The sequence below is a fragment of the Lacerta agilis genome, chromosome 10 (assembly GCF_009819535.1).
Source record: "Lacerta agilis isolate rLacAgi1 chromosome 10, rLacAgi1.pri, whole genome shotgun sequence".
Lineage (NCBI taxonomy): Eukaryota > Metazoa > Chordata > Lepidosauria > Squamata > Lacertidae > Lacerta > Lacerta agilis.
Window position 1 is genome coordinate 24447892 of NC_046321.1, and position 26213 is coordinate 24474104.

Genomic DNA, 26213 nt, shown 5'->3' on the forward strand with positions numbered 1-26213 from the left:
CAAATATACATGTTACATCAGAAGAAAACAGGAATAGGACACAACTGTATTTGTCTCTTGCAAACAGGGAACTCTTTCAGCTTCTTGATCTGGAGCTGCAGTTTTGCTTTTTTAAAATGTAGCTGTCACTCATTAGCCTCTGAAGCATGGGACATAGAAAACCACCACACACTCAAGTAACTTAAAACAACAGATGGGAGAACTCACATAGGGCAATGAAGAAGCCAGGAGGGCATACCTGGCAGCAGCCAAACGACTAGCCCATAAAGCAAACCACCAAAACACAGTGACTTGTATAGGGTGGGCGAGTGGTAGCAAGACCTTTTGCATTGTCAGGGGAAGGAAGAAAGACATGTTTCTCATTTATTCAAATTCTGCTCTCTCAATAACATTGCAACCAAATACAAGTAGCCCCAAGTAAGGGTAGTGCATTAATCCTCATCTCCTCCATTCATGTAAACACAACATCAATTCCAAAGAAATAACGAAAATAATAATAACAAAATGTCCAGTGTCTGGTTTTGTGTGTGTTTCTATGTGTTGCTTGTTCGCATGTAATAGTGGCTGTGAATTGAATCAGTTTCCATCCAAACGAAAGCCGTCAAGATCGCCTTCTCCCTACCTCAAATGGGGAGTTATTTCCTTTTAGCTCCTAATAAACTCCTTTACTGAAGTAATCTCTCAAGAGTCTGTAGCACCCCATGGCTACTGAAGCTAATCTTGCTTGTTCCGTGACAACGTCCACTTATAGCCAAAGGTATAGAGTCTTTTTTGCAAGCAGGTGTGCTGTGGAAGAGCCAATGGTCTGTGATTTTCCCTAATAATAATAAAAAAATGACCTGTATGTGTGCCAACACAAATACTTAAACTTCTTCTTTTTTAAAAATAACCCCACCCCACCAAGGGTAGTCAGAAATCCACTTTGGCCACTTGTTTCATGAAAGGTGCATGAAAAAGCTCTCAAGTGGAAGCAGAGCTTAAACAGTGCAGTAAAAGCACAGACCTTCCGGCATGAATGGCCGGAGCTGGAGATGAACATGGAGTGCAAAAGGGTGCAATTTGGATTTAAAGGAAGGTACATGGCCAGAGCAGGTGGCAGCAGTGAGGAGCTGGAGGAGAGTCCATCGTTGCAGCATTAGAGAAAAATGTCTGTGTGATGCCACAGAAATGCTTACACAGTAATACTGCGTATATTCAATATATAATAAACCACAAATCCTGTTATGTTAGATATAGCTCCCCTTCATCTGACGGGCAGAATTTGGTTCATCCTGCTCTATAGCATTCTTCTGTGGGTAGACAACAGCTGTTTTACAGATGCAAATTCAGTTTCTAGAAGGGACTTTTTCGTTTTGTTTTAATTCACCGGACAGTGACCTGAAGATCTTACTTTACATATTTTTAAAAAAATGTGGAATTATTAAATAGCAACATGAAAGCCTATATTTCAAAGAAGATCGTTTTTGTTTTGCTGTGCGATTTTAAGAACAAATGCCCACTCCCCACTGTTCCTGCCACCCTGAGTGCTGCTCATAGATGCAGGCACTGCTGCTCTCTGCACATTTACCCACACCTGCTGGGCAAGGAAACTAAAGGCCTTAGAGAGGCGGGTGGGTGGCAGCTCATGAGCACAGTCTGGAGAGATCTTGTTCCAAATCTCTACGGTTAGAACTGCTTGATGCGTTTTTCTTTAAAAAATAATAATAATCCCCAAAACAAAGGTGTCTCTCAGTTCCAGGCTAAAGGACTGGGCCGCACACATTCAATGGCTCCTCCTTTCAGTCTCTGTTTTCCACAGCAGTCCCAGTGGTGCTAGCTGTTGTTCTCTGCCGTGAGATATTTCAGCGCTGCAAAGCCATAGCGACGTGACATATCCTGCTGGAACTCTTCCTTGAGGGTCTTGAGACAGATACGGTATTGCTTGTTTGAGCGGAATTTGGTGATGTCAAAGCTGGGAGCATGCGGCATGTGGATCATGTAGGCGTTGGGCAGCACCGTGAATTCATACTCCTGAGAACACAGACACATTAAGAGTGAGCATCATTGCCAAGGTCTCTGAAATAACCCTCTTCTTTCCTCCCTCCCTATCCTGACACACAAACACACACACACACACCCCAGGGTCTTCAGTAGCGCAGCTGCCCTGAACCTGAACGTTGGAAGATTCAGGACAGACAAAACGAAGCACTTCTTCATACAGCATATGATTAAATTATGGAATCCGCTCCCACAAGGCACAGTGGTGGTCACCAAGTTGGATGGCTTTAAAAGAAAATTAGATTCATAGAGGAGAAGGCTATCCATGGCTAATAAACAATGATGGCTAGGCTCTTCCTCTACTGTTGGAGGCAGTATGGATACCAGGAGGGGAGAGAGTGCAGTTGCACTCAGTTCCTGCTTGTGGGCTTCCTATAGGCATCCGGTCGGCCACTGTGACAACAGAAACCTTCCGATTCAGCAGGCTGTTTTATTACATTGTTATGCAATAATTATAGAGTGGAGCTGACACAGATGCAATGCTGGTTTTACTTTAGTTTAGCACAGGGGTTGTCAGCCTGGTCCCTACCTCCCACTAGTGGGCATTTCAGGATTCTAGGTGGGCGGTAGGGGGTTCTACAGCACAAGCTGAATCCTCCTTCCATCGAGCACTGGTGGGCAGTAAGGAAGTTTTACCATCAAGAAAGATGCATTCGTGTGCGGTAGGTATAAAAAGGTTGACTACCCCTGGTTTAGCATTAGATCTGCTCCCAATTTAACCATGCGGATTGACTGATCAGGATTCCCATCTTAATCAAGACTCTATAAACTAGTTATGATATACTGGGCTGCACACATTCTGTAATAAAAACAAGTTCGTAGAACAGCTACATGAAATTCTGCTACTCATATTAGGCTGTCCTGTCAGTATGCTTTTTATTATGTTTTTACTATGCTTATTATTATTATTATTATTAAAAAATATCTGCCCCTCAGATTTAACTAAATAACTGCTGGTCCAATACTAGATGTTATTTTTGGAATTAATTAATATTTTTATAATATACTTGCATATTTCCCCCGCGTAGCTGTTGTCTGGTTGCTAAACCCCTTTTGGATAAGTATAATTTGCCCCAATCCACACCATGACTCTCAGATAATAACCTCAAAAACCATGTGGATTGGATACAAGTGCACACATGCAGATGAGGATGTGTAGTTACACTATGTATGCTGATGTAAAACTAAAGTGAAGCCTGACAAAGGAAGGGTTGAAAGAGAGGAAGGAGGAAATGCACTTTCACAAGCCTGGTACCTGATTTGCAAACTACAGTTTTCAAAAAGCTAGCATTATGACTGCATAAAACTGCAAACGAAAGCATATGTGGGAATTCCAGTTTTGGAATCTTAGAGAATGCCAGAATAAAACTATAAGTTCTGCCCATTTCTTCTCTGTTTTTGGTACTGAATAGGAGGCAGCACATTTCTGAGCTGCATCCAAAGACATGGGGCATTAAATCTCGGTATTTTACCATCACTAAAGAATGACAGCTGAAATGCTGCTCAAGTCACTCATGGCTGCTATTTCAAAGAATTACAGCTTTGCAACCCAGGGCCACCTGAGCTGCTCACAAAAGCCTCCTCTCCACAGAGAACTGAACCTCCAAATTAATTGCTCTGCATTTATTGAAGGGTCTGAAATCTGTGTCTACATCAAATGCGCCAGCCTCCTAGTGAAACAGTACTAGCATAACATTATAGAATTCTTAGGGGAGGGGTTCATCCTCACTTATCACAGAAATTCAGAAAAAATCATAACCCCTTTCCCCATCACACTGGTTCTGCTCCTGCAACCCCAGAATTAATGTTGATCACCACAAAATGACGTGCAAATCCTTCCTTAAAATGTGCACCCAAACATTACTGATACATCACAGTAGACTGAAGAGAGGGAGCGTGTATCCTTCCAGCTGTAGTTGGACTTCAACTACCATCAATCCCAGCCAGTATGGCCAATGGCCAGGGATGATGGGAGTTGTAGTCCAGCAATTTCTAGAGGGCCACAGCTTCCCCACCCTGCACTAATAGTTCTGGTGTTAAAAATGAGCAGTAAAGTCTTTCTTTGTAGTATTTGGTCTAGATACACTGCACATGTCAAAGGTGAATCCATATGCTTAATCAATGTTCGTTTTCTTTTAATGACAAATTTATTATACACATATATGTTAGTTTACAGTCAGATCTACTTATTCCCAGCTCTGCTGGAGAATTTTGCAGCCTTTATGAAGATGAATGTCTCCTCCTGCATGAGGGCTATGGGCTTTAACCGTCATCAACATCCTCCTCGGCTGCCCTTTCATCCATCCTCTTTATTCAGCAGTGTTGCTGTTACACCTCATCAACCCCATCCTCTCTAGGAGCAGTTATTTCTCTCCATTGCTTATATATCTTATGGCAAGAAGAAAGCTCTTCCATGATTAAAAAAAACACCTTATATTTTAGGAAACTCAAGCTTAAACCCATTGAGAATTTTGGAGCCTATTCAAAGGCAAAGAATCTGCCTGTTCCTGGCTGATTTAGACTATGGATACTTCTACACAAGAGTCTTTTAGAGCTGCTGAAGTGTTGCTTTCCTGCAATCCACCGGAAGAAAAATTATAAGTGCATCTTCAAAGCATTTAATACAATGTTATATTACCTGTCACCGTCCATTTCCATGACCAAGGCCTTTTTGTAATGCATATCCCAATCAGCAAAAGTTCCCTGCAACTTCACTTAGAAGCTTCCTTCTTGCAACTTCTGCCTCTAATTCAGGGATGGGGAGCTTGTGGTTCTCCAGATATTGTTGGACTACAGCTCCCAATATCCCTGACCATTGGCAATACTGGCAGGGAATAATGGAGTTAAGAGTCCGGCAACATCTGGAGGACCACAGGTTCCCTATTCCTAATCTAATTCCTTTCTGTTCAAGAGACATGGCATTAGTGATGAATTGTCCGTAACATGACCTTTAATTAGTTCTTGAACTTCAATGGTGGACTTTAAGTGTAGGTTTTATCTCACTCTTCTTTCCTTTTTTAAAAAGCAAAATAGCATCCTTTCATCATCATAACAAGAAAGGTGACAATGAGGGCAAATCAGTAATTCACTGTCTCAGCAGGAACTAGAATTCACTAATTAAAGGACAATGAAAAGGGATTTCATCAATAATAACACACCACACTGAACTGGAAACAATTATAGACAGAAGCCACAAAGAGGAAGTTTCTAATTAAAGGCACAGTAGTCTTGAAAAAAATATCCAGTAATGTGATGCTAGGCTACACTGAACAGGCTGAATATGCAGTGGTGGGGAAATTGCATAAAGCAGGTCTGGAGGAAAGCAATACAACAGAGAAAATCAGGAACGGAGTAAGTAGGCTGAGAACAACACTGTCAGAGTTGTCTATAAAAAGTGAGTGGACTGAGTTTGGCAAATCCAGGTAGCTGCAAAAAGGAGATGGTTAATGCCATGTGGAAGGTTTTCAATTCCTCTGTTGTCCTAGAGCAGTAGTTTTCTCCAAAAAGCTTCCTGAACCATAGTTCAGTGGTAGAGCAAAAAAGGTACATGCAAAATTCCCACATCGTTAATATCAGAATCCCTGAGATCCACGGTCAACTCGTATAGACAGTATGAAACTAGATGGACCAGTGGGGCCTCACTTAGTAGAATACATCTTTCTGTGCTCCTGCTACTTTTCCCAGGTATGGGCATAGAATGTAGAGTGGGAGCTCCAAGGTTGCCATGTAACTCCAGAAACAAACTTTCAAATATGCTGTTATTAAACAGAAGATGTGCCCTCGCTGACAAAATGACCAAATTGCCTTCCAAGCCAAACACTCCTTGAACAAGGCTGTTACATGTCAACATTAGGAGGGTGAATTTTGACAAGAAGGATGCTTAGGTAAAGGAAGTTCTCCTGTATTTAATAACAGATCAGTTAGCAAAGCACAGGGCCTTATAGATTGACGGATTATGGAACAAGATGACATATTTACAGGCAAGATCAAAATTGACCTTCTCTGATAACAATCACCTAGGCAGGGAGAGGTCTGAAACTGCTGAGGAATAGCAAGTGGGAAGGGAAGTAAAATAAATCATAAAACCAGGCCTGGGGCCAGACTGATTTCAGGACCTGATAACCAAGGGCAGCATTAGCAAAAGTAAACATTTGTCACCTTGCAGTGTTTGGTGGAGAACCAGGTTGGCTTTTCGGACCCCACCATTCTTTACATTGCAACTTGAGAAATTCCCGTGTGGGATTTCCCATTCTCCCTCTTCACTGGCTTCGGGAGCTTAAGCAGTAAAAAGCAAATAGCAGTAAAAAGAGAAGGAATCTAGAAAACTATCAGTATCCCCTGACCTGTCTTGGCAAACTGCTTTGCCATGAGAGAAACATGGATGTTGCTTGTGGATCTGACCTCCAGCTTTAAAATGCTAGGTGCAAATTTAAATGAGGGTGACTTGGAACATTTATGGTTTAACCCCCCCCTCCTTTTTTGGGCAAAGTGGGAGGTGGGGAGTGACCGTCTGCATCATGCATTGTTTGGCACAAAAAACAATTTTTGTGTGTGTGGAGGGTGCCTTTCTTTTCTTTTTTTAATTTTGGTGGGAGGTTAATTCCTTGCCCCAAACAACAACTTTTACACAGTAAACAGAATTAAGATGAAAATTTAGTGCAGCATTATTTTTAATGGCAAAGAGCTATGCCACATGGTCAATAGATGGACACGATGTACAGTGGTACCTCTGGTTACGAACTTAATTCATCCCGGAGGTCCGTTCTAAGCCAAAACCGTTCTTAACATGAGGTGCACTTTTGCTAATGGGGCCTCCCGATGCTGCTGCGCCACCAGTATGCGACTTCCACTTGCATCCCGGGGCAAAGTTCGCAACCGGGAACAGCTACTTCCAGATTAGCGGAGCCCGTAACCCAAAGCATTAGCAAGGAGGATGGTACGTAACACGAGGTTTCACTGTATTTGTTGCTGGACAGCATAACTTCTGGCTACCTTAATATGGGGTCTGAATGTTTTCCCCTAACAGAAGAGCTCCTCACACATCCTAATGCCAGAAAAGAACAAGGAGAACAAATTCAGACTTGCAGTAAACGAAAAGTTCAGAAGCTATCTGATAGGTAGTCTTAAAGCAACTGACGCAGTGTATCTTCACACAACATCTCTGAGCACAGTTGCATTAGGACTAGCATCCAACAGGAATAAGTGATAAGGAGAGATTGTAATGTGTCTCCTGTCAACAATGATGATTAGCTACCTTTTAGCTGTGACAGCTTATGTAAAGCTCACATCTTTTATTTCCAGTGAATCCTAAGCAAGAATGTCCCTTCAATAACAGCAGTGGGAAACTTGTGGCCCCACAAATATTGCTGGACTGCAACTCCCAACATCCATGAGCATTAGCAATGCTGGATGGAGTCAATGAGAGTTGGAATTCAACAACACCTGGAGGGCCACAGATTCCCCACCCTTGATCAATAGATTGTACTATGATACAACGTGGGGAGGAGCAGGCCTCTTTTAAACTGTCTTCACATACATGCCATATTGGAACAAAGATCTCCTCCTCACCTGTGCATCCAATTCCATGATGTGGGCAACTTTGTTCCAGCCAAATCCGACAAATCTTCGGTCATACTCTGGACAGTCCTGCCTTACCACGACATATGGCTCAAAATCTGCTTCCCATTCAACACGATAAGGTGTGGTGGCTGTTCGCCACTTGGCAAAATTGGTTGGTGCATGACCTTTTGTCCAGACATGATACCTTGAATAGATGTAAAATCATTGGTCAGACAATTCACTGAAATGGGGCAAACGCTGGAAACGACCTTACATCGACTGCTCATGGAATAGCTGAAAAGATGGACAATAGGGCTATAGCATCAAGCACATGGTTCTAATGAGCAAAAGGCAAACCATGACTGACTAGGGGAGCATTCTTGAACTATGACACTTTGCTTCTGTATTTTAAAGTAATTCCAGTCCTGGAACATAACTATGAGATGTTGGCTTTGAGATAAAGCAACTGAAAATGAGATAACATATTGTTCCTAGTGATGATAAAGGCTTGTTTTTAATTCTGCAGTTTGTTTCTAAGGCATGCAGAATTCTGAAGTGGCACTTCTTTGATATCATGACAGAAATTCAGATCGATAAACACATTAAACAAAGCCTTGATAAATACTTTCAGTGCCATCACAGTTTTCGTTTTGTTGCTATGTGCCATCTACACAATTCCATCTAAGACAATCAATTCAATTTACAGGAAGGCATCCTTTTATATTTTCTTAATCTTATTCACGTCACAGCCAGGCCTATTCAAGCACAGCTTGAGCTCACCCCATTAAGACAACGATCAATAATTTTCTCTTGCACTTGTGCCTTTCCTGAAATCACTGACATGGGCCCTCGCCACATGATTATTGATTAAACCAAGAAATAATTACATCACAGGCAGCATGTATTACAGTGCGCTCAAATGTTTATCATAAGAACCAGTGCAGTCAAGTCAACTTGACATGTTCCTGTCAGACATCTCAGTTCACAAACTCTCTGAAAATGTTGGGCTTGACATGGAGATTTGGCTTAACCTAGGAATCCCTGGGATATTTTGCATGTTCCACACAACTAGCTAGTGAATAAGCACAGATGAGTTGCATCTTTGTAGCAGCAGGTTCTGCTATAGCCATGTTTTGCTAGGAACTGAAGAAACAGCAACAACAAATTATAACAAAGCAAACTCCTAGCTGTATAGTTCCCAAACCATCTAGACACTTCCCAGAAGATATCCAGAATCTGTGCACTAAAAATCATTGTCCTTGCCTTTTCATGGAGATCGTTCATGGAGATGCTTTTTTCTGGGGGAAAAGTGTGTGTGACAGGAAAAATCACTTTCTTTTGTTTTCTGGGACTACAATTTTCATCCATATGGAGTGGTCACACATAAACCTTTGGACATCCTGGAGGACCAGCAGGGACTGACCCACTGCCCTCTGTTTTTCCTCCCTGAAAGGATGCAGGATCATGGCCCTAGTCAACAGAGCTTACAGGTGGAGAAGGCTAGGAAGCAAGCCTGCATGTCGGACAAGACATCCAATTCTCCCCTGTGCAGTGTGACTTTATAAAGCAGATAAGGAACAGTTGGGGAGAGACACAGCTGTTGACAGTGGGCCTTCAAAGTACCTTATAACTGAGGAGGAAGGGAAGGGGCAGAGTCCAGCTGAGCCAAAGTAGGGAGAAGCTTGAGGGGCTAACAAGTTACACCTCACCAGTGCCCCAACAAGTAACTGGCCAGATTGTATTCAGTGTGGAAACAGAGTATGATGTCGCACCCTGTCCCTAATAAACCACTGTGAACTGAATAATCCAGTGGTTGCAGCTATGCAAAGAAAGTGGGCATCAACCAGGGCCTCTTGACGTACTCCTGCTCATGTAAGCCTAACAGACATGGGTAGAATCTACACACATATAATAAAACGTGAAAATGTTTTTTAAAAAAGTTTTTTTAAAATATATTGAATTTGCCATAGCTTGCAATTGCCATCTAGTGTCACATTTGTATAATGCACTTTAGAACACACTTAAAACGTTTTATTAGCAGCTGTATAGCTGAGTTCATGGACAGGCCATTGTTGCTATACATGAGAATCAGAACAAAAGACTCTGCTTAGTACGTAAGCTCCCTGGGATGAGGGAGTGTGCTGAATAATAAGGAAACACTCTACAGTGCCTCTCCAGGTGTCTTAGCCCCAGGTAGCACAGTTACAACCCCTCCTTCAACAGCATAAATAGCACTGATGCTCTTGTAACCATGGAAAAGGGAGAATGGGCCACCCCAGCATGAAGGTGATGCATGTAGTTTGGTAGCAACTTAGTATGTGGGCCTAGGAGCAGCAACAACTCACTTGGCTGGACTTTCATTGTGCTGAAGAGCCTAACCACCTGGATGTCCCCTTTAGCAGCCCAAAGCTTAATAGCTTGACTCTTCTTGCCGCAAGGGAGTTGGTCACTTTTAATATGAATGGCTTGGTACAAAAGGCAGAATGGAGTCATACATTAATCTCCAATTATGAAATTCTTAGAATAGCTAGGCAACCACAGAATTTGCTGAGAAGTGGACTGAGAGGGTGGGGTGGGGGTGGGAATTTACAAGGGAGGAGTACTTTACAATTCTGTGCTGCCCAAAGGCAGGAAAGGTCATGAATTTGGGAAAGAGGTGACAAAAGCAATTTCACTGAGGGAAAGATTGCAATCTAGCACTTGGTGAGAGGGTTTTGGGATGCTGCAGGCATGATCAGCAATCATTGTCACGGAAGCCCTCCCTCATCAACTTGGCCTCAATGGTTACTAATGACTTATTAAGCCACCCTGAAAATAGAGGTGGAAATTGTCAGCTGCTTTTCGGGCAGGGTGGGTGTGGGTGAATAGGACTTGGAAGAATTAGACAGGCCAATAAAAGTGGGAGAACTAACTGTGCAATGATGATAATAGCACAGAAGCCCAGCCCACCTTTGTTCTCCGTTGTTAATTAGAAAAAAGAGGCAAGTCTCTAATGGGAAAATAAATGCTATGCAAGTGGAAAATTTGATTGATGAGGGATCATAAAAGTGAGGTCAACACTTGGAGGTTTTATTTCCCAGTAGATTTTTTTTTAACTAGGAAAGATTCAGTTATTTTCCTAATTACAAAAAGAAATCTTTTTAATTGTTAACACAATTTAGGAAACAGAAGAGGCAATAGTATTTTTGGCACGTGCTATGTTCTTTTGTATCAACACACAATCTTCCTCCTCACATTCATCAACTATTCAGTTTGGACTTGTTAAGTGTCTGAAGACAAAGCTATGTGGAATGGGAGAACTCCACTGAACACTAAGACCAAGAAGCCCTTGTGTATGTCAGCAAGGCTTGAAAAGTCCCCATCATAAAAAATGGGTTGGAAGACACACACCCTACTCATAAGGGGTCAATAATGTTCTAGGTCTTTTATGTAAGACTCAACATGAACCATCAAAAGAGGACACTTAATTATTGTGCCTTTGCCACGAGGAACTATTTAAAGAATCTATGTTTTAAAGAATTTAAAGCCCTGAGTCCTGAGCAGTCCCAAGCAGATGTTGAAGTCTCCCTGAGCGATCAACTTGGGAGTCCTCAACACCAAAGCCAAGGCCATCTACAAAAACTCTGGATGGGAGGCTTCAGGATAGTGGGGTGGGTGGTACACAAATTGGTGATAGCACACCCCCCCCCATTTGCCCCAAGTGACAAACATAAGATGCACATACTCCAAATCAGTACCCACCTGGCTCAGAGGCCTGGAGACGGATACAGAATTCCTAAGGATGGCAGCAATCTCCCCTCCCTGACACTCCAGCCTCTGCTGCTGTTGTCCTAAATTCCCAGGCGGGCATAGCTGGGAGAGACTAACTCATCCCATTGCCTGGTCCCTGTAATGCAAACCAGGCAAACCCCCTCATTCATTTTTAAATGATGGAGGTATGAGATTTTGTATCAACCTAACTGGCAAAGAACAGTGCTGGCAAAAGCTCCATATTCAGTACAATTTATGCAGCTCCATATGGCTTGGACCTTTCATGCTTGTGTACATCTCATTCTGTATATACTCCACTGAAATCACTAAGGCTGAGTGATCTTCACAGTCTTACCAAGTTTGAACAAGAAAAATACAAAGGCATTCCCAGGGGTCATTGTGCAGTTGTTATTGACACCCTCATCTGGAGAACCTCCTACATTGCAGAAAAAGGGAGGAGTTTTGCTGGTTGAGATGAAGCAATAAAAAGGGGTGGGGAAGCCACAGCCTCCAGCCAGCATAGCCAATGATAATAAAGGATAGGCCTTGTAGTCCAACTAGGGAGGGTCACAGGCCCCCTACCCCTGCAATAAAGCATGGGAGTGAGTTTTCACAAACTTTTATATGTTTTTAACAAAGCCTTAGTATTCCCTGACTGCGGGTGAGTGGGTGGGTGTTGTTTTTAAAAAGATGCATGCAGTACCTGAATGTGAAGAGGGTCCCCATGTCCAACATAGACAACAGCTCTGCTTTTGACTTGGGAAAAGAGAGGCGATAGCGGAGGGTCTCAAAAGCAGGTACAATGAGAGCCTTTTTTGTATTGGCTAAGTCCAGTTGGACAACAGATTTCCTGGAGGAGAAAAATGAAAAAAGAAAAAAACCAAAACCAATTAGCAGAATTTTTAATTAGCTTTTTAAAGACTTACCTGAACAAATACAGTTGAGAGGTATTAGCACCCAGTGAGTACATTGCATTTGTTATAGTCACCCATTGTTGAAATTGCAAGTTCTCATTTGCATTTGGAGCTTTTGTGGATAAGTGGCGGAAACCAGTCATCACCGGAGGCATGTGCTTCCAACTCTCCAGGCTTCCCTGTTATGGCCAAAGCTTGGTTTCCATATTTCACCTGTGAAGAGATGCACAGCTTCTGCTGTGCCACACAGCTCATATGCACTACCAAAATCACTGCTCAAAGAGGAAATGTTAGGAAGATTATTAATTTTGCCATTGGGATTTTTAAAAGTACACAATTTGTCAGTTGCTGAGGTCCACAGAAGTCACATTAGAAACAAACAAGCATTAGTGTTCAACATTTCTACCCTCTAACAATTCCTGAGTTATTTCTGCAAGAATTACTTTGTACAGTTTTCTCTCCCAGTCGGGGGGGGGGTTACCGATCAAACTTTATTTTGTACATTAATTAAACTGGAGCTCATTGAGCTGTTATTTCATGCCTGAGGTCATATACTGTGAGATGATTTTCCACTGCTTTGAGTCTAAGCTCAAACCCCATATCTGGATATTTTTAAACCTGTGACTCTCCAGATGTTGTTGGACTCTTCCATCAGCCCCAGCCATCATGGCTAATGGTCAGGAATGATGGAAGCTGTAGTCCAACAATGTCTGGAAGGTCATCCCAGATAGACAACTACACAACTTTCCAAAGACATCTGAAGGCAGCTCTTTGCGTATCGAGGACCTCAATCCACCCCCCATTGACTTGACACAGGAGACAGATTTTTGGTTTGGGTTTTTGGCAAATAATTTAGGGCCACAACTTTATTTAAATACAAATTCGGTGAGTGGTTGCGTAGGCATTGGTTCAGACTACTGTCACACCGGGACAGAGGCTGGCCTAGAACCAGCGATTGGGAGAATGCGACTGAGGAGAGTTAAGGATCGGGGGGAAGCAACATGTCCCTCTTCCTCAATGGTCCCGGGGACTCGGCTTATGGCCCTAACCCCTACCGGGGGCATCGGACAAAGCATAAGAGTCGCCGGATTCCTTTAACGGAATTCCCAGCATCAACCTGATTCTGGATGGGCAGCGCCCAATCCAGCAATCCACACAGGAACCAATGCCTAACCGCCAACCTAACAAGTTGTGACAAGTTGCTACTGCAGTAGGCAAAACCAAAAGGCACAGCCAATCGGCCAGATGGACAAATTCCTACTGGGCCCCTGCAAAGCAGACGACCCCATGACAGGCAGAGCAAAGTCAACGCAGAGGCCTAAGAAAAAAGGGGGGGCGGGATGGGTGATCAGCAGCCGAAGCCAAGAGAAGGAACGCCCTACGTGCTGAGGCTTAAATAGGACGCTAAGCTGTCCATCACAAGTTGCAACATTAACTTTTGCCCAGCAACTCCTGACTGCCCATTAGCTACTAAGGCCGGCTACCGACCCCACCCCCACAGGAAGGGAATGTGTCTTGCCAGGTCCCGATCGCAACACGTGCTCTTACTCATGGTAGAACCCGATTTATCAAGAAGTATTAAATGTTTGACGTTTTGCTGTGTTTTTATTATGTTGGAAGATGGGTGGGGTATAAATAAAAAATGCTTCTTGTTATAAAACACATGCTCAACAACTTCAGTTATTTCTTACTGAATGGCCATTCAAATGTCTCCTGCAGATTGGGATATTTTATTTTATTCATTATGTTTATATTCTACCATTCCTTCAGGATGATACATATGGTTCTTTCTCTCCCCATTCTATGCTCACAACAACCCTGTGAGGTAGGCAGGGGTGATGTGTCCCATTTTGCCACCTGAGGCAAAATGGGAATGTGTCACAGTGCCACCTCCCTTACCTGGGTTGTGCAGCATCACCCATGAAATGGTGGTGGCAGCAGTGGCAGCTTCTGGTGAGATCTCACTGAAATGTTGCGAGATCTTGCTGAATTCTCATGAGATCTTGTGTGTGTGTTGCGGTATCTTGCAAGATTTCAGTGAGCTCTCCCTGCTGCCAGCAGTGGCTAGGTGTCTGCAGGGGAACTGCCTCATGGGTGTCCACCACCCAAACTAGCTACCTCACTCTGCCTCATGAGTGGGCAGCCCTGGAGCTAGGTTAAGTTAAGAGAAAAGGAGTGTGACAGGCCCAAGATCACCTACTGAGCTTCATGGCTGAGTGGAGATTTGAAACCAGGTCATCCCAATCTTAGTCCAACACTTTAACCAGTACACCACATATATTATATTAGAGACACATATTCTGCTCACACAGGTGGCTGACAGAACATATGCATGGGTCTGACTGCTGTTGCCAGAACAAACAGTGCAGCATCGATTTTTTTTAAACAAACATTTCCTTAATAAAATCTTGTTCTCCACTTATGTCAAATTCGGCTACCCTTAACAGGATTAACTGTAATGATGTTTATGATACTGCTGTGAGCCTCCAAGGAAAATATTAGCAAACTCAAGAGCTCCAAGTTCAAGATCCTGATTATTGCAAATGAAAGGGAGCCACATCCTAGGATTTGCTGTCACATCTGCTGTGGGGTTGGGAAGTAAATTGTCTGAATAAACTTTAAGTTTTGGGGATCTCATAATAGTTATGAATCAAAGATTTCCCCTCAGGCCTCTCTGTGTGGATGTTCCATAAAATGAGGTAACTCTTGGGAAACTTTTCTGAAAGTTGTTTGAAGAGTCTGCATCAAATTTCCTTGTCAGTGTGCAAAGGTTATTGAATTTTATCAGCTTCCCATTATAAGTTTTCGGTACTTTTCCCTCTATTTCTTCTCCCCCTACTTTCCATCAATTCTAATTGACCCAGGCAACTGCTTCTAAATAGAAAGTTCTTTTACAACCAGCCTCCTCCAGCTGCCAGAGTTATTCAGCGTTCGTGACACTCTTAATGATTCCACCCACTGCTTTAACTTGTGCCTTCTTCTGTAGATTTGGCACAGAACTTGGCAAGACCCACAATGTACTGAAGCAGGAAGAAGGTGCACTGAAGCCATTTGCATCTCATTAAATGCAGTGGGGCTAAACTAGTTAAAATGCTTTCATATTGGCCTAATCTGTAGATCATTATCTTGACTTTCTCTGCTATTACTGTAGGCTTCCCTCAGCTTTATTGTGCGAACAGGAGACAGAACTGGATTCCTTCAAGTGCTGATAAGTTTTGCAGGACATTTCCAGGCAATCAGTTTTCCAGGTGATCCAGATGACACCCAGAAGCTACACTGCAACTGTATGCTGATCACTGTGTGATGACTGATGTTGGTCCAAGTGGCAAATCAGGGCACTGCAAGATCTGTCTGCGTGCATGGCCCAAACAACAACTGTAGCACACATATCACAAGAGTTGGTACTTCTACCTAGCAGTACTATTACTGCACCCGCTCTCCTCCAGTTTAGCATTAATCTAAAGCATCTGAAGGCAGCGTAAGTAGTATTTTGGAAATAGCACCTTGTGTTCGATGTTGTTTTTGGAATTGTGGGAATACTTTGAAAGGGTTAAGACCTTTGTTGCATCATTAGCATAAAAAGACCCTGCCCTGCCCCTTTCTTGTCCTTTGTAAAAAGGAAGATGTAACCAATGGTTAAGAAGAAATGGGAGACAAAGTACCACTAGAATGGCTGGCAACTGGCTACAGGTATATGACTAGGGTGCTCTTAATATGCTTGGTACATGAAACATATGGATGATGATTATGGTCACAGCATTATTCAACAGCTCTGATTTCGGCCCTGCTCCAGATAAACTGCAGTAATGCTGGATCTTCAGATTGCTACTCTAAGCAATGTGTCTCATCTATAAGCCACACGGCTGTAGAGAACAGCTTAAAAAATGCACATAGTGTGTGGCACTGGCACCAGTGGAGGCCTGAGCTTTGTTTCCAATGGTGAGAAGGTTGGTCATGTCCCTCTCCTGGTAACCACTTCAACTGCTGTCATGACCAAGTTCCCAATAGCACACTCTCCCATATAGTCCCCACTACTGCTCTCCTAAAGTTCTACAAATTGTGATAATCTAGATGAGCTAAACAAACTTGGGGTGGGTGAATCTGTCAGTGAGCACCACTGGCAGCAGTGGGACATTGGCTTCTTTCTTTCTTTCTTTCTTTCTTTCTTTCTTTCTTTCTTTCTTTCTTTCTTTCTTTCTTTCTTTTTTCCTGCTGCTCCTCGTAATAGTAACAACAGAGACCCTGTGGCAAAAGCACACCTGCCATTTTGCTTTGCCCACAGTGCCCCAGATCAGGGGCAGACCTTGGTAATATGTGTCCCTATGCAAGGCCAAGATTTGACACCCACCCCAACCCTCATGGTGCCTTCCCAAATCTGGGTAAGGGAGGCACTGGGCTTTGGGACAGAGAGGTGAGGCTCTGGCAGGGTCCTGGAGACCTCCCTCCTCCTTCCCAATGTTGGGCAAGCGCTAACTAGGCTTTGGGAAGGAGGACTATAGGATCGTGTCAGAGTCCTCAGATGTTGCATCATCTGAGGACATTGTGTGAAATGATGGCTACCACACAAAAAAGTGATTTCCTGCAGCTATCAGAAAATACTCCCCCCAAGTTCAGAAAGAATTAGTTACTCGGTTGCTATTAATGAGCTATCCACAAACCCCAGTCCCACCCTCCAATCAGCAAAACAGGGTAGAGACTTAGTTTTGTGTACCCCCAAGTTGAGCCAAAAGTTTTCTCAGCTCTAGAGTGGGACAGGAATCTCTAAGAGAATCCTCAGCACCTCACCCAATTATAATTCTCAGGGTTCTTAGGGCAAGGCTATGGCAGTTGCAAGTTGTAAATGACTAACTACTTTTGCAATGCAGATATGTCAACTCACTGGGTAGCTTGGTTGGTTAGAGCATAGTGCTGATAATGCCAAGGTTGCAGGTTCAATCCCGCTGCACATTCCTGCAATGCACTGGGTTGGACTAGATGATCCTCAGGGTCCCTTCCAACTCTACAATTCTAAGATTCTATGTCCAAAGTGCCGAAATGAGAGGTGTAAGCTAAGGAAGATAAATCTCGCCCAGAAATGGGAAGTGAGCAGTATGTGAACTTTGTTATTCCTTGGGCTGAAGAGCTGCCTGGTTCCATTACTAGGCAGTACTGGAATGTCAACAGTATATGAGCTTCATAATGGGAAACGATCTATGTTAAGACTCAAGATATTATATCTGAATTTGAGGCTTCATGCTGAGGATCTATATAAACTCATTTAGTGGACATTTCTTTCCAGTTTGCTCAATTAAGGACAGTTTCGGTCGATCGCACTTGCATTAAACGCAGTGCTTCCGTAAGCTGACTCAAGTGTGACTCAGTACTTCTAATATATTTATATTATGTGCCGGGGTGTCTGAAGTAGAAAGATTTGTGCAGGCTATGTATTTATTTCTATACAATGCCTGAGCAGATTGGTTCAGGTTTCACACATAAATATCTGCTTTCCAGCACCCACTTCTCGCCCACATTCTAAAGACAAAGAAAGAACATGTGGAAAATCATATTTATGATTTTTCAAAACAACAACACCCCCTGCAATCCCAAGGCATGCTTGTAACAATCCCTTCAACAAAGAGCTAAGTATTGACCAGACTGCAGATCATTAGCTAAATGATGAGGCGATAAGGAATAATAATGACTATGCAATGACTCAGTGAAGTGGTGACTCAGCCTCCAGCATTTGCATCATTGGATGGGAACCTGAGGCTCTCCACTTGTCTTTGGACTACAGGTCCCATCATACCTGACAACTGGAATTGCTGGCTGGTACTGATGGGAACTGGAGTGCAACAGCATACGGAGGACCACGTGAAGAGTTCTCCATCCCTGATCTAGAGTGCAAAAGACTGAAGCTGGAAAAGGTCTCTGCGTGAGACATCAGAGAGCTGCTGCCTGTTGGGCTGGATGGAAAAGTGATCTGTCTTAATACAAGACAACTTTGTAAGTCCATGTAGTCAAACTAGATTGTAAAAGATCATTGCATTATAATAAGAGTTTATTTTCAAGTGGAATTGTTCCTTACTTTTCTGTCAGGTTAGGCTAGGACAAATAGGGATTTCATTTTGTGGTATTAGGATCCACTATGATATTTTGAACACAGTATTTGTTATGCTATTTTGTGTATGTTGATTTGCATATTTTTGTACTGTGTCCTTGTAAACCACTTAGAGGCAATCATAGTTCAGCAGTATATAAATTGTGGACATAACTAACAAACTGTATACAATGCTAAACTGTTTAACTGTTAGTTAAAAATGAAAGCAGGAGCTTCCAATTTCCTCCTCACACCTGAAGTGGACAGAGGATGCAGGAGACACAAAGTGTAACTTAATTGTTCAAGAATAACCCATCAAATATATATATTATATTACCCCCTCAGAACTGTTTCACCAGTGGTATGTCATCTATCAGGGGAAGGGAATTCTTCTATGTTAGGGCATAAGCAATGGAGCAAAAGAGAGGGCAATGTCACAAATTGACAGGTAATAACTACATTTAAAGAAAAGGATGAAAGTGGAGCGTGGACTCCTAAAATTAGATTGTTTTTATATTCAGTATCTATTTTCTAATCAATAAGTTGGTTTGCCTGTTCAACACCTTGAACTGGAAGACTTTTCTAAGACTCCCCAAGGCACAAAGCACAGCTCAACTCTCACTTTTCAGAGCCAACATAAACATGTGTGTGCTTGCACACATATATGCAGAAATTGCTGGCTCTAAGCATTTGCAACAGTTCCTGAGCAGGGCCTGTTGCAAGGACTGTAGATTCTGCTCAGCTGAGTTTGAGAATGCACACATTGTCCTTAGCCAAGGTAGTCTGGAACATGGAATCCAAAACTGGAGAAAGTGAAGTGGTTCATAAAACTTTCAGCTAAACTGCAGGCAGCAAATAAGGAATGGAAAGTATCTGTCAGGACAATCTATCACATGTATTAAAATGGATATGGGCAGAAAAACAAGATGTGATAGGAGTAAAAATAGGTTTGGTGAAAGTTGGGTAAAAACAACAACATCCCTCTCTAAAAGAAGCAGCTCATGAAAATCAAGGATATTGGATCCTTTTTCTGACCACATGGTGTCCTCCTTGCTCCATGTATTGGAAGAAGGTAAAGGGTGGGGAGAATCTTCGTTAAGAGAAGCCATGTAAATTGAGCAGAGGTCTGAAGACCATGAAACCCAAATTGTTCATATTTATTGCTATACTACCCTACACATTGAAGTCACTCCCCCCCCCACCTCCAAAGTTCAGTGTGGTAATTATTCTGCTTTGACAAGTTCTTATCTTTCAATCACTTATCTAACCTGCTTGGATCACAGCTCCATTTTCAAGGTACAGTGCTGGGTTAACAGTATGTCAGCGAGATAACAACTTCCATAACGTTTTTCACATCCCCTCTTGTTAAAGACATCCTAGAAGAATAGATATCAGAGATGGGAGAGACCTGTGGGGCACCCGGTCCATTTCCATGCCATTTTAGGATGTGATTGTCCATTTAGTATAGCTTTTGAGCATTTTAATGTTTAAAATAGTAGAGACTTTCACAATCTCCCTTTTGGAGTATATTATCTAGAGATCTCACCTGCTGAATTACTCAAATTGGATCTTACTGCAGCAAAAAGGTGTATAAACCAAATTCTGGATGATGTGGAGCTATATCAAAATCTCTTAACTAGTGGGGGAGTTTGTTCGCCGTTAAATATCGGCATTACCCCTATCTATAGAGTTCCATCTTATTTAACACCACTCACGGTTGCTTCACATATCGTTATGCCTTCATTGGAGCTAGGTTTAACGTTTTTCCATCGAACGTGATGAGTCATAGATTTACTAAGGGACAAGTTTCTCCTATGTGTGCCTGTGAAAACAAATCAACTGAATCTCTACAGCATGTAATGTTCAACTGCCCTATGTACAGATCGATACGTGCCAGTACAGTGGTGCCCCGCTAGATGAATGCCTCGCTAGACGAAAAACTCGCTAGACGAAGGCATTTGTCTAGCGGAAGGCTGCCCCGCAAGACGAAATTGTCTATGGGGCTGCCTTGCAAGACGGATTTTTTTTTTCGTCTAGTGAAAACCGCGGTTTGCATTGCCGCTTCGCTAGACGAAAAAACCGCTAGACGAAAAGATTCGCAGAACGAATTATTTTCGTCTAGCGGGGCACCACTGTATATTAAATCCGATAATTCAGTCCATTGCTGATAAGCCAGTTGACCTACGTCTTGCTTGGGTTCTCCAAGATCTGGACCCTTATATAACTCTACAGGTTGCTAGATTCCTAACAGCCGTCATCTCGCACAAGAGACAAAATGGGATGTCAGCCAATTACTGATAATTAGATATGTTTTTCAAAAATAGAATTAGACATTGGTTTTAGTTTTGGGTGCCTAAATTTTAACCTTAATTCTTTTTTAGTTATGTTTTATCGAAGTGATAATATTGGTCCCTGTGAGTTGTGTTATTATACCCGCGGCCTGTATTGGGTTGTCGTTTTATTTGATTTTATCTGATTTTTGATTGACTGCTTGTTTTGTATTGTATGATTGTATTGTATGATGGGCGCGAATGCCGAATAAACATCTATCATCATCACTGAGTTAGATGGACCAATGGCATCCTCCTGTGACCCTGCATGTCAGAACAATTCATGTGCTTACCTGAGGTACTCGTAGAGTCCATACATAGGCAAGAAGTCAATGTCTGACAGGAACATGTATGGCGTGCTGATATGTTTCATTGCCACATTCCGTAGGAGGTTCACTGGATAAAATTGGCCCTCCTTGTACACTATGTGGTATCCAACGTTGTGGCGGCTCATGAGGACCTCAGAGCCTTGAGCGTAGCGCAGAAACTGCTGTGCCTCTGCATCAGAAAGGTAGAGTGCCAAGCTGATTGGTCCTTCCCAGTGTTTGCAGATAGCTTCAAGCATCTGGAGTCTAAGAGGAGAAAGGAAGGGTTAGAACAGGGGACTTTTTACCACCGGGATGTCCTCTTTTCTGTTTAAACTTTTGTACTGGGCAACCTCCATGCAAATATTTCCACATATGTTGATACTTTGAAGTCAAAAGATCACTTGGAGATCCGCTCCGAAACGGGAGCTTCAAAGACCAACTAAAAGCTGGTACATTTTACATCTTCTCTAGAATGAAAGAAACATTAGTTTTAAAGATTTTGTCCCATCACAAAGAACAAGGAAGGGGGAGATGCAGCAGATGAGGGAAAATGGAATCACTGGAGAGGCAAAAATCACCTTCAATATTTTGGGGGAAAAAATGAAACCATTTAAGTAATAAAATAGGTAATTGTTTGTTACCTCTTCCCCAACCTGGTACTGTGCTGAGTAGCTGACAGAAGTTGTAATCCTCAACAATCCAGGTTGGGGAAGGCAATGGTATACTCAAGAGAAAGTGCCTACCACTACATTGTATTGCTTCATTCATTGCTGTTGTATTTTCTGCTAAGGAAAGAAATGTTTAGCTATGCTGCTTTTTATATATAAAAGTTTTCCTCAGCTGTGGGAAGCTGCAGTACTTCAGGGAGCCCTACTTAGGTTACTAATATTTACTTAGGGCATTTATTGGTTGTTATTAAGTGGTAAATTCACAAGGAGTTGAATTTATATTGAATTTCTGTTTCAACATTCATTCTGGCAGTTTAGCTCCGTGAACTACTGTTGGATGTGTCCACAGTGTTGTTGAGTTTTTATTTGACCAGCCATACTTTGCTGTTGAATGCGGATGGCTTGGATGCTCTTTAATGCTTTGAAAAGTCAGAGTGGGATTGTAACAACTTCTGCCCTATTTGATAAAAAGCGTTAGAGTGCTCTTTCCAAATAACACCCCTTGATGCTCTTGCTTCTCTGTGGAGTTTGCAAAGTAGTTGCAGTAATAATTATGATAATATAGAATTGTATCTGAAAGCTCATACCAATAACAAACTTAGTTGGTCTCTAAGGTGCTACTGGAAGGATTTTTTTTTTAATAGAATTGTGAATTACCTTTCCAACTGTAGGCAACATATAGTGAAAACAAAATTTTAAAAATCCCAGATAACCTTAAAACAACTGTGTTTTTTAACACAGCATTGTTCAATAGCAACTGGAACGACAATGATGTGCCACCTGCATAGAATTGAAGTACTTAGCTGTTGATGTTAACGTAGATAAAGCCGTTCTTTTTTAAAAAAATCATGTGCATGTGCTGGGGTAGAGATGTAGGAAGAATCTGTTGAAATCAAGACTAGACTTTCAAGTGGATTTCTTTCCACCTGCCCATTTGACCCCCCATCACGGCACAGATTCTTGCTATGGATGATGCTTGCCTCAGTTCTTTTTAACATACGCACATTATACATAAATAGATGCATAAATTGCTCTGCAATATAGACTATTTACATATTCATTGATGTATAATTGCTGCTGTCCTGACAGGTGCTTCAGCAATTTTTTTTTTAGAAGTGTTGTTTTTTGACTGCATATAAGTTGTTTGTTGCTAGAGACAGTCAACATGGACTAAAATCCGCTTCTTAATGTGAATTTTTTAAAAAATCTAATGCATTATGGTTCTTTTAATATGGGAAGACATGATTTCTTTTGCTATCTGTACACTTCATCTGTGTTCCTCAATTAAAGTCCCTTTGTCAAAGTAGGGGGGAACCAACTGGATTTTACTGCTCATTTTTCACCCTCCATCTATCCCTTAAATCTTTGTTTTAAAATATTAAGTGTCCTTGCCCCAGTCCCAGACAAATTTTGTCCCCCCAATGAAATTGTTTACTTATAACTTCTAGTTATTTACTAGTGGCAGCCTTCACAGACCTATTCAATCCCCTTTGTACTGTGAATTTAAAAACCAACGGAACACAACGTCATTATTGTTCTTTTTTACATGGCACAAAAACAGATTTCAAGCTGTCAAACACAAAATCATGTTTAGTATAAACATTTAAAACATAAATTAACTTGAGTTTTATGTTTTAGCAGATAAATGCACGCAACCATTTTCTGTATAAAATATGTATTTATGAAATAAAATGTTGCAATGAAATGATCTATGTGTAATTAAGTGGCATTGCACTGAGTGAAGATGAGTGCCTGTAAAACGTTTAATATGCCAACAGGAATCCATACAATCTAGAACAGAAAGAGCAAAATATGAACAGGGTGCTAAATTATCTCTCCCGGATGTCCGAGTGAGGGAAACAATGCAGGGTGACAAGTTTATATTGAATTATGGAATCAAGATAGGGAGACAGGCTGCAATGCTACTCCATTTACCTTGGAGTAAGCCTCATTGAATTCAGTGGGGATTGCTTTTGAGTAGGCATGGTTAGGATTGCATCGTTAGGATTTCAGTCATAGACCCACTTTGTTTTTAAGGTGCCACAAGACCACTTTGAAATGGAACACACATAAGATAACTGATCTGTAGACATTGCTGAGATATATGTGTCTATCATACTGTATGACATATGTATAATAAAATGGTATTTTTGCATCAGCTGATGACAAAACAGAAGAACCACTTGTGCAAAATGAAAACAATTGCAGCAAAATGGAAAATACCAGACAAAAGTGCAAGTGAACATTGGAATGGATTGAGGCAAATTAATAAATCTTTACCCAGGGGTCAGTAAGTGGCCACCAGTGAACCTAATCTCAGCTCTGGAAGATGCCTGTGGTCTTCCAGTTGCCAAGCTGGAGGTGAAAAGTTTGGGGGGGGGAAGATATTTGTGGCAACTGAACTTGCTGGCAGGCTGCTCTCAAGGGTAACTTGAGGCTCTGCTATTTTTTCCCTCCTTGGTAAATGTTCAGGAAAACTAGTCACTGATTACATGTGTGAATCCTCAGTGAACACACTCGAAGGGGCAGAGTGTGGTGGGCTGCAGAAGTCTTCTAACACATAAGGAAGTTATTCTGTATGTGTAGCTGAATGGTGTTTTAGATTAAAATGAGAAACAAATGTGAAGCCAATAACCGTTACAGATGTTGGGTGCCACCCTTACTTCTGTAGCAAGATACCAGGGGGTTCCAGGCACTCACCCAGGGTCTGTGTTCCTTTAGAGACTGCCATAGCTTTAAGAAATATGATTTATTCACCTATTTGCACCTTCAGTCTGCATGGAGGGATTCCAGATCTTTTAGCATAGTCATTTCAAGAGGGACTTGCAGCAGTGCAGCCCTGGAGTCAAAAGCATCTCTCCTAGCCAGCCTTCAACCAGCCTGCCCAAGATGGATCCCAGTCTTTTCTCTCCCTCCTTCTTCCCAGCACACCTTGCTCTAAAGACTCTCTTTTCCTGACACCTCAAACACACACCCCATCACCATGGCAACCTCTGTCCAGGTCCAAGAATTCCCTTTGATGGGCCATCAACACCTTTTGTCATGTTAATGCCCCTATCCCAAGTGAGGCCCTGGCTTGGATAGGAAGCTTAGCCTGTATTTTTTTCCCATTGGCCTGCAATCTTCCCTTCAAATAATCAAAATCCTACCAATCATTAAATTTCAGGGTTTGGGGGGGGGGGCTGTATATCGCTGAATTAAATTTTGCCTAGTCACGGTCCACATCCTCTGTAGCAAGAATACCTAGAGCAGCCATAAGGATGTGAACAAGTGTTTGCTAAACCAAACCTCTTATTTCATTAATCTAAAGGGAAAGCAGAAAAACCAGCAAAAAATAAATCCCAGTCCCCCTAAAATATCAAGACATGGCAGTTAGATTTTCTTCTGCATCTCCCAAATCCCTACTACTATAACTTCCCTGTTAATGTTTATATGAGGCACAATAATCTTTTTTTCTTCATCACAGTAATCAATAATAATAATATTTTTTTTTCTTCTCCCGCCATCTTTCCTAAGCTGTGCAGCAGAAAGAAACAACATGTTCAAACCGGCAAATATAAATTCTGATTTCAACATTAATAGCTTTTCCCTGCAGTTCTGAATGATCCTGATGGCATCCCAGAAGCTTTGCTTCCCTAGATACCAGAGATTACATTTGCTAGTCTACACTTGAATCATTACTTTCTCTTTTTAAAATCTGTTATTGAAATGAAGGCTATTATTGGGTGTGACACGCACTTAAATTAGAAATAGGGATCGATAGATAAAAACATAAACAACCTCCCCAAAGGTATGTGCAAAGCTTTAACCAGCCCGTGATAGGAATCATAAATAAAACATATGCTGCTGTTAAGCAATACAGTAAAAAGCACAGTGGATTTCTCTTCCCTATTATGCAACAAAAAGCAGACAATCAGACTAGATGGCTGGACTGATATCAGATAAAGCTCCCAATTGCTTCAGTGTGGGCATGGAAAAGTCTAGCAGAGTCTCTGGGCCCTTTCGGGGTGTCTGACATACTGCAACAGTTTATCTGCAGGAGTGGAAGGATATAGGGCTACTACCTGGGTGGTATTCCACTGGCCTGCTTGGCGATTCAATGCCTAGGCAGATTGTTGGTCCTCCAAATGCTATCATTCAGCAACCACCATCTCTGGGCTTGTGGAGAGGGCCATAGAGTTGGCATGATTTGTTGCGGACTGCAAGAATTCGAGTTGACACTCTGTCTCCTCCACAACAGCCGATCAGCGTTACAGTATGGTTGCTTCTTGGGATGGCATTTTGCAGCAATGGTGTCTCATGGGAATGGGTAGGTTAAACATGCCTTTATAGGCGAATCTACCAAATCTGCACTTTTTGAAACAATCTGGGAAACACAGCACAGTCCATCCTTCAAAACTCACACCTTCCCAAATGTTTCAATGCAGTCCTTCAGTCAAGCTTTGTGTACAGAAATGCATATACTAGAGTAAAATGTGTATGTAAATGTATATATAGGTGAAAATAAGATACAAAAATGTATATTAAGAAGCATTACTTCGTAAAATTGCATATAGGCATGTACCGGTATT

At 42.0% G+C, this 26213-nt stretch overlaps 1 protein-coding gene across 1 annotated transcript in view; it reads right to left on the reverse strand.

Annotated features, from left to right (window-relative positions):
* Positions 1–332: 332 nt before the first annotated feature.
* LARGE1 (LARGE xylosyl- and glucuronyltransferase 1) overlaps positions 333–26213 on the reverse strand; it is a 307061-nt gene continuing 281180 nt past the window's right edge. The window contains exons 12-15 of the mRNA XM_033162533.1: positions 20960–21238; positions 12050–12196; positions 7606–7801; positions 333–2010 (exon numbers count right to left, since the gene is read on the reverse strand). Coding sequence (XP_033018424.1) covers positions 1813–2010; positions 7606–7801; positions 12050–12196; positions 20960–21238 — 820 coding nt within the window. The 3' untranslated portion in view covers positions 333–1812. The remainder of the gene's footprint in view (positions 2011–7605; positions 7802–12049; positions 12197–20959; positions 21239–26213) is intronic.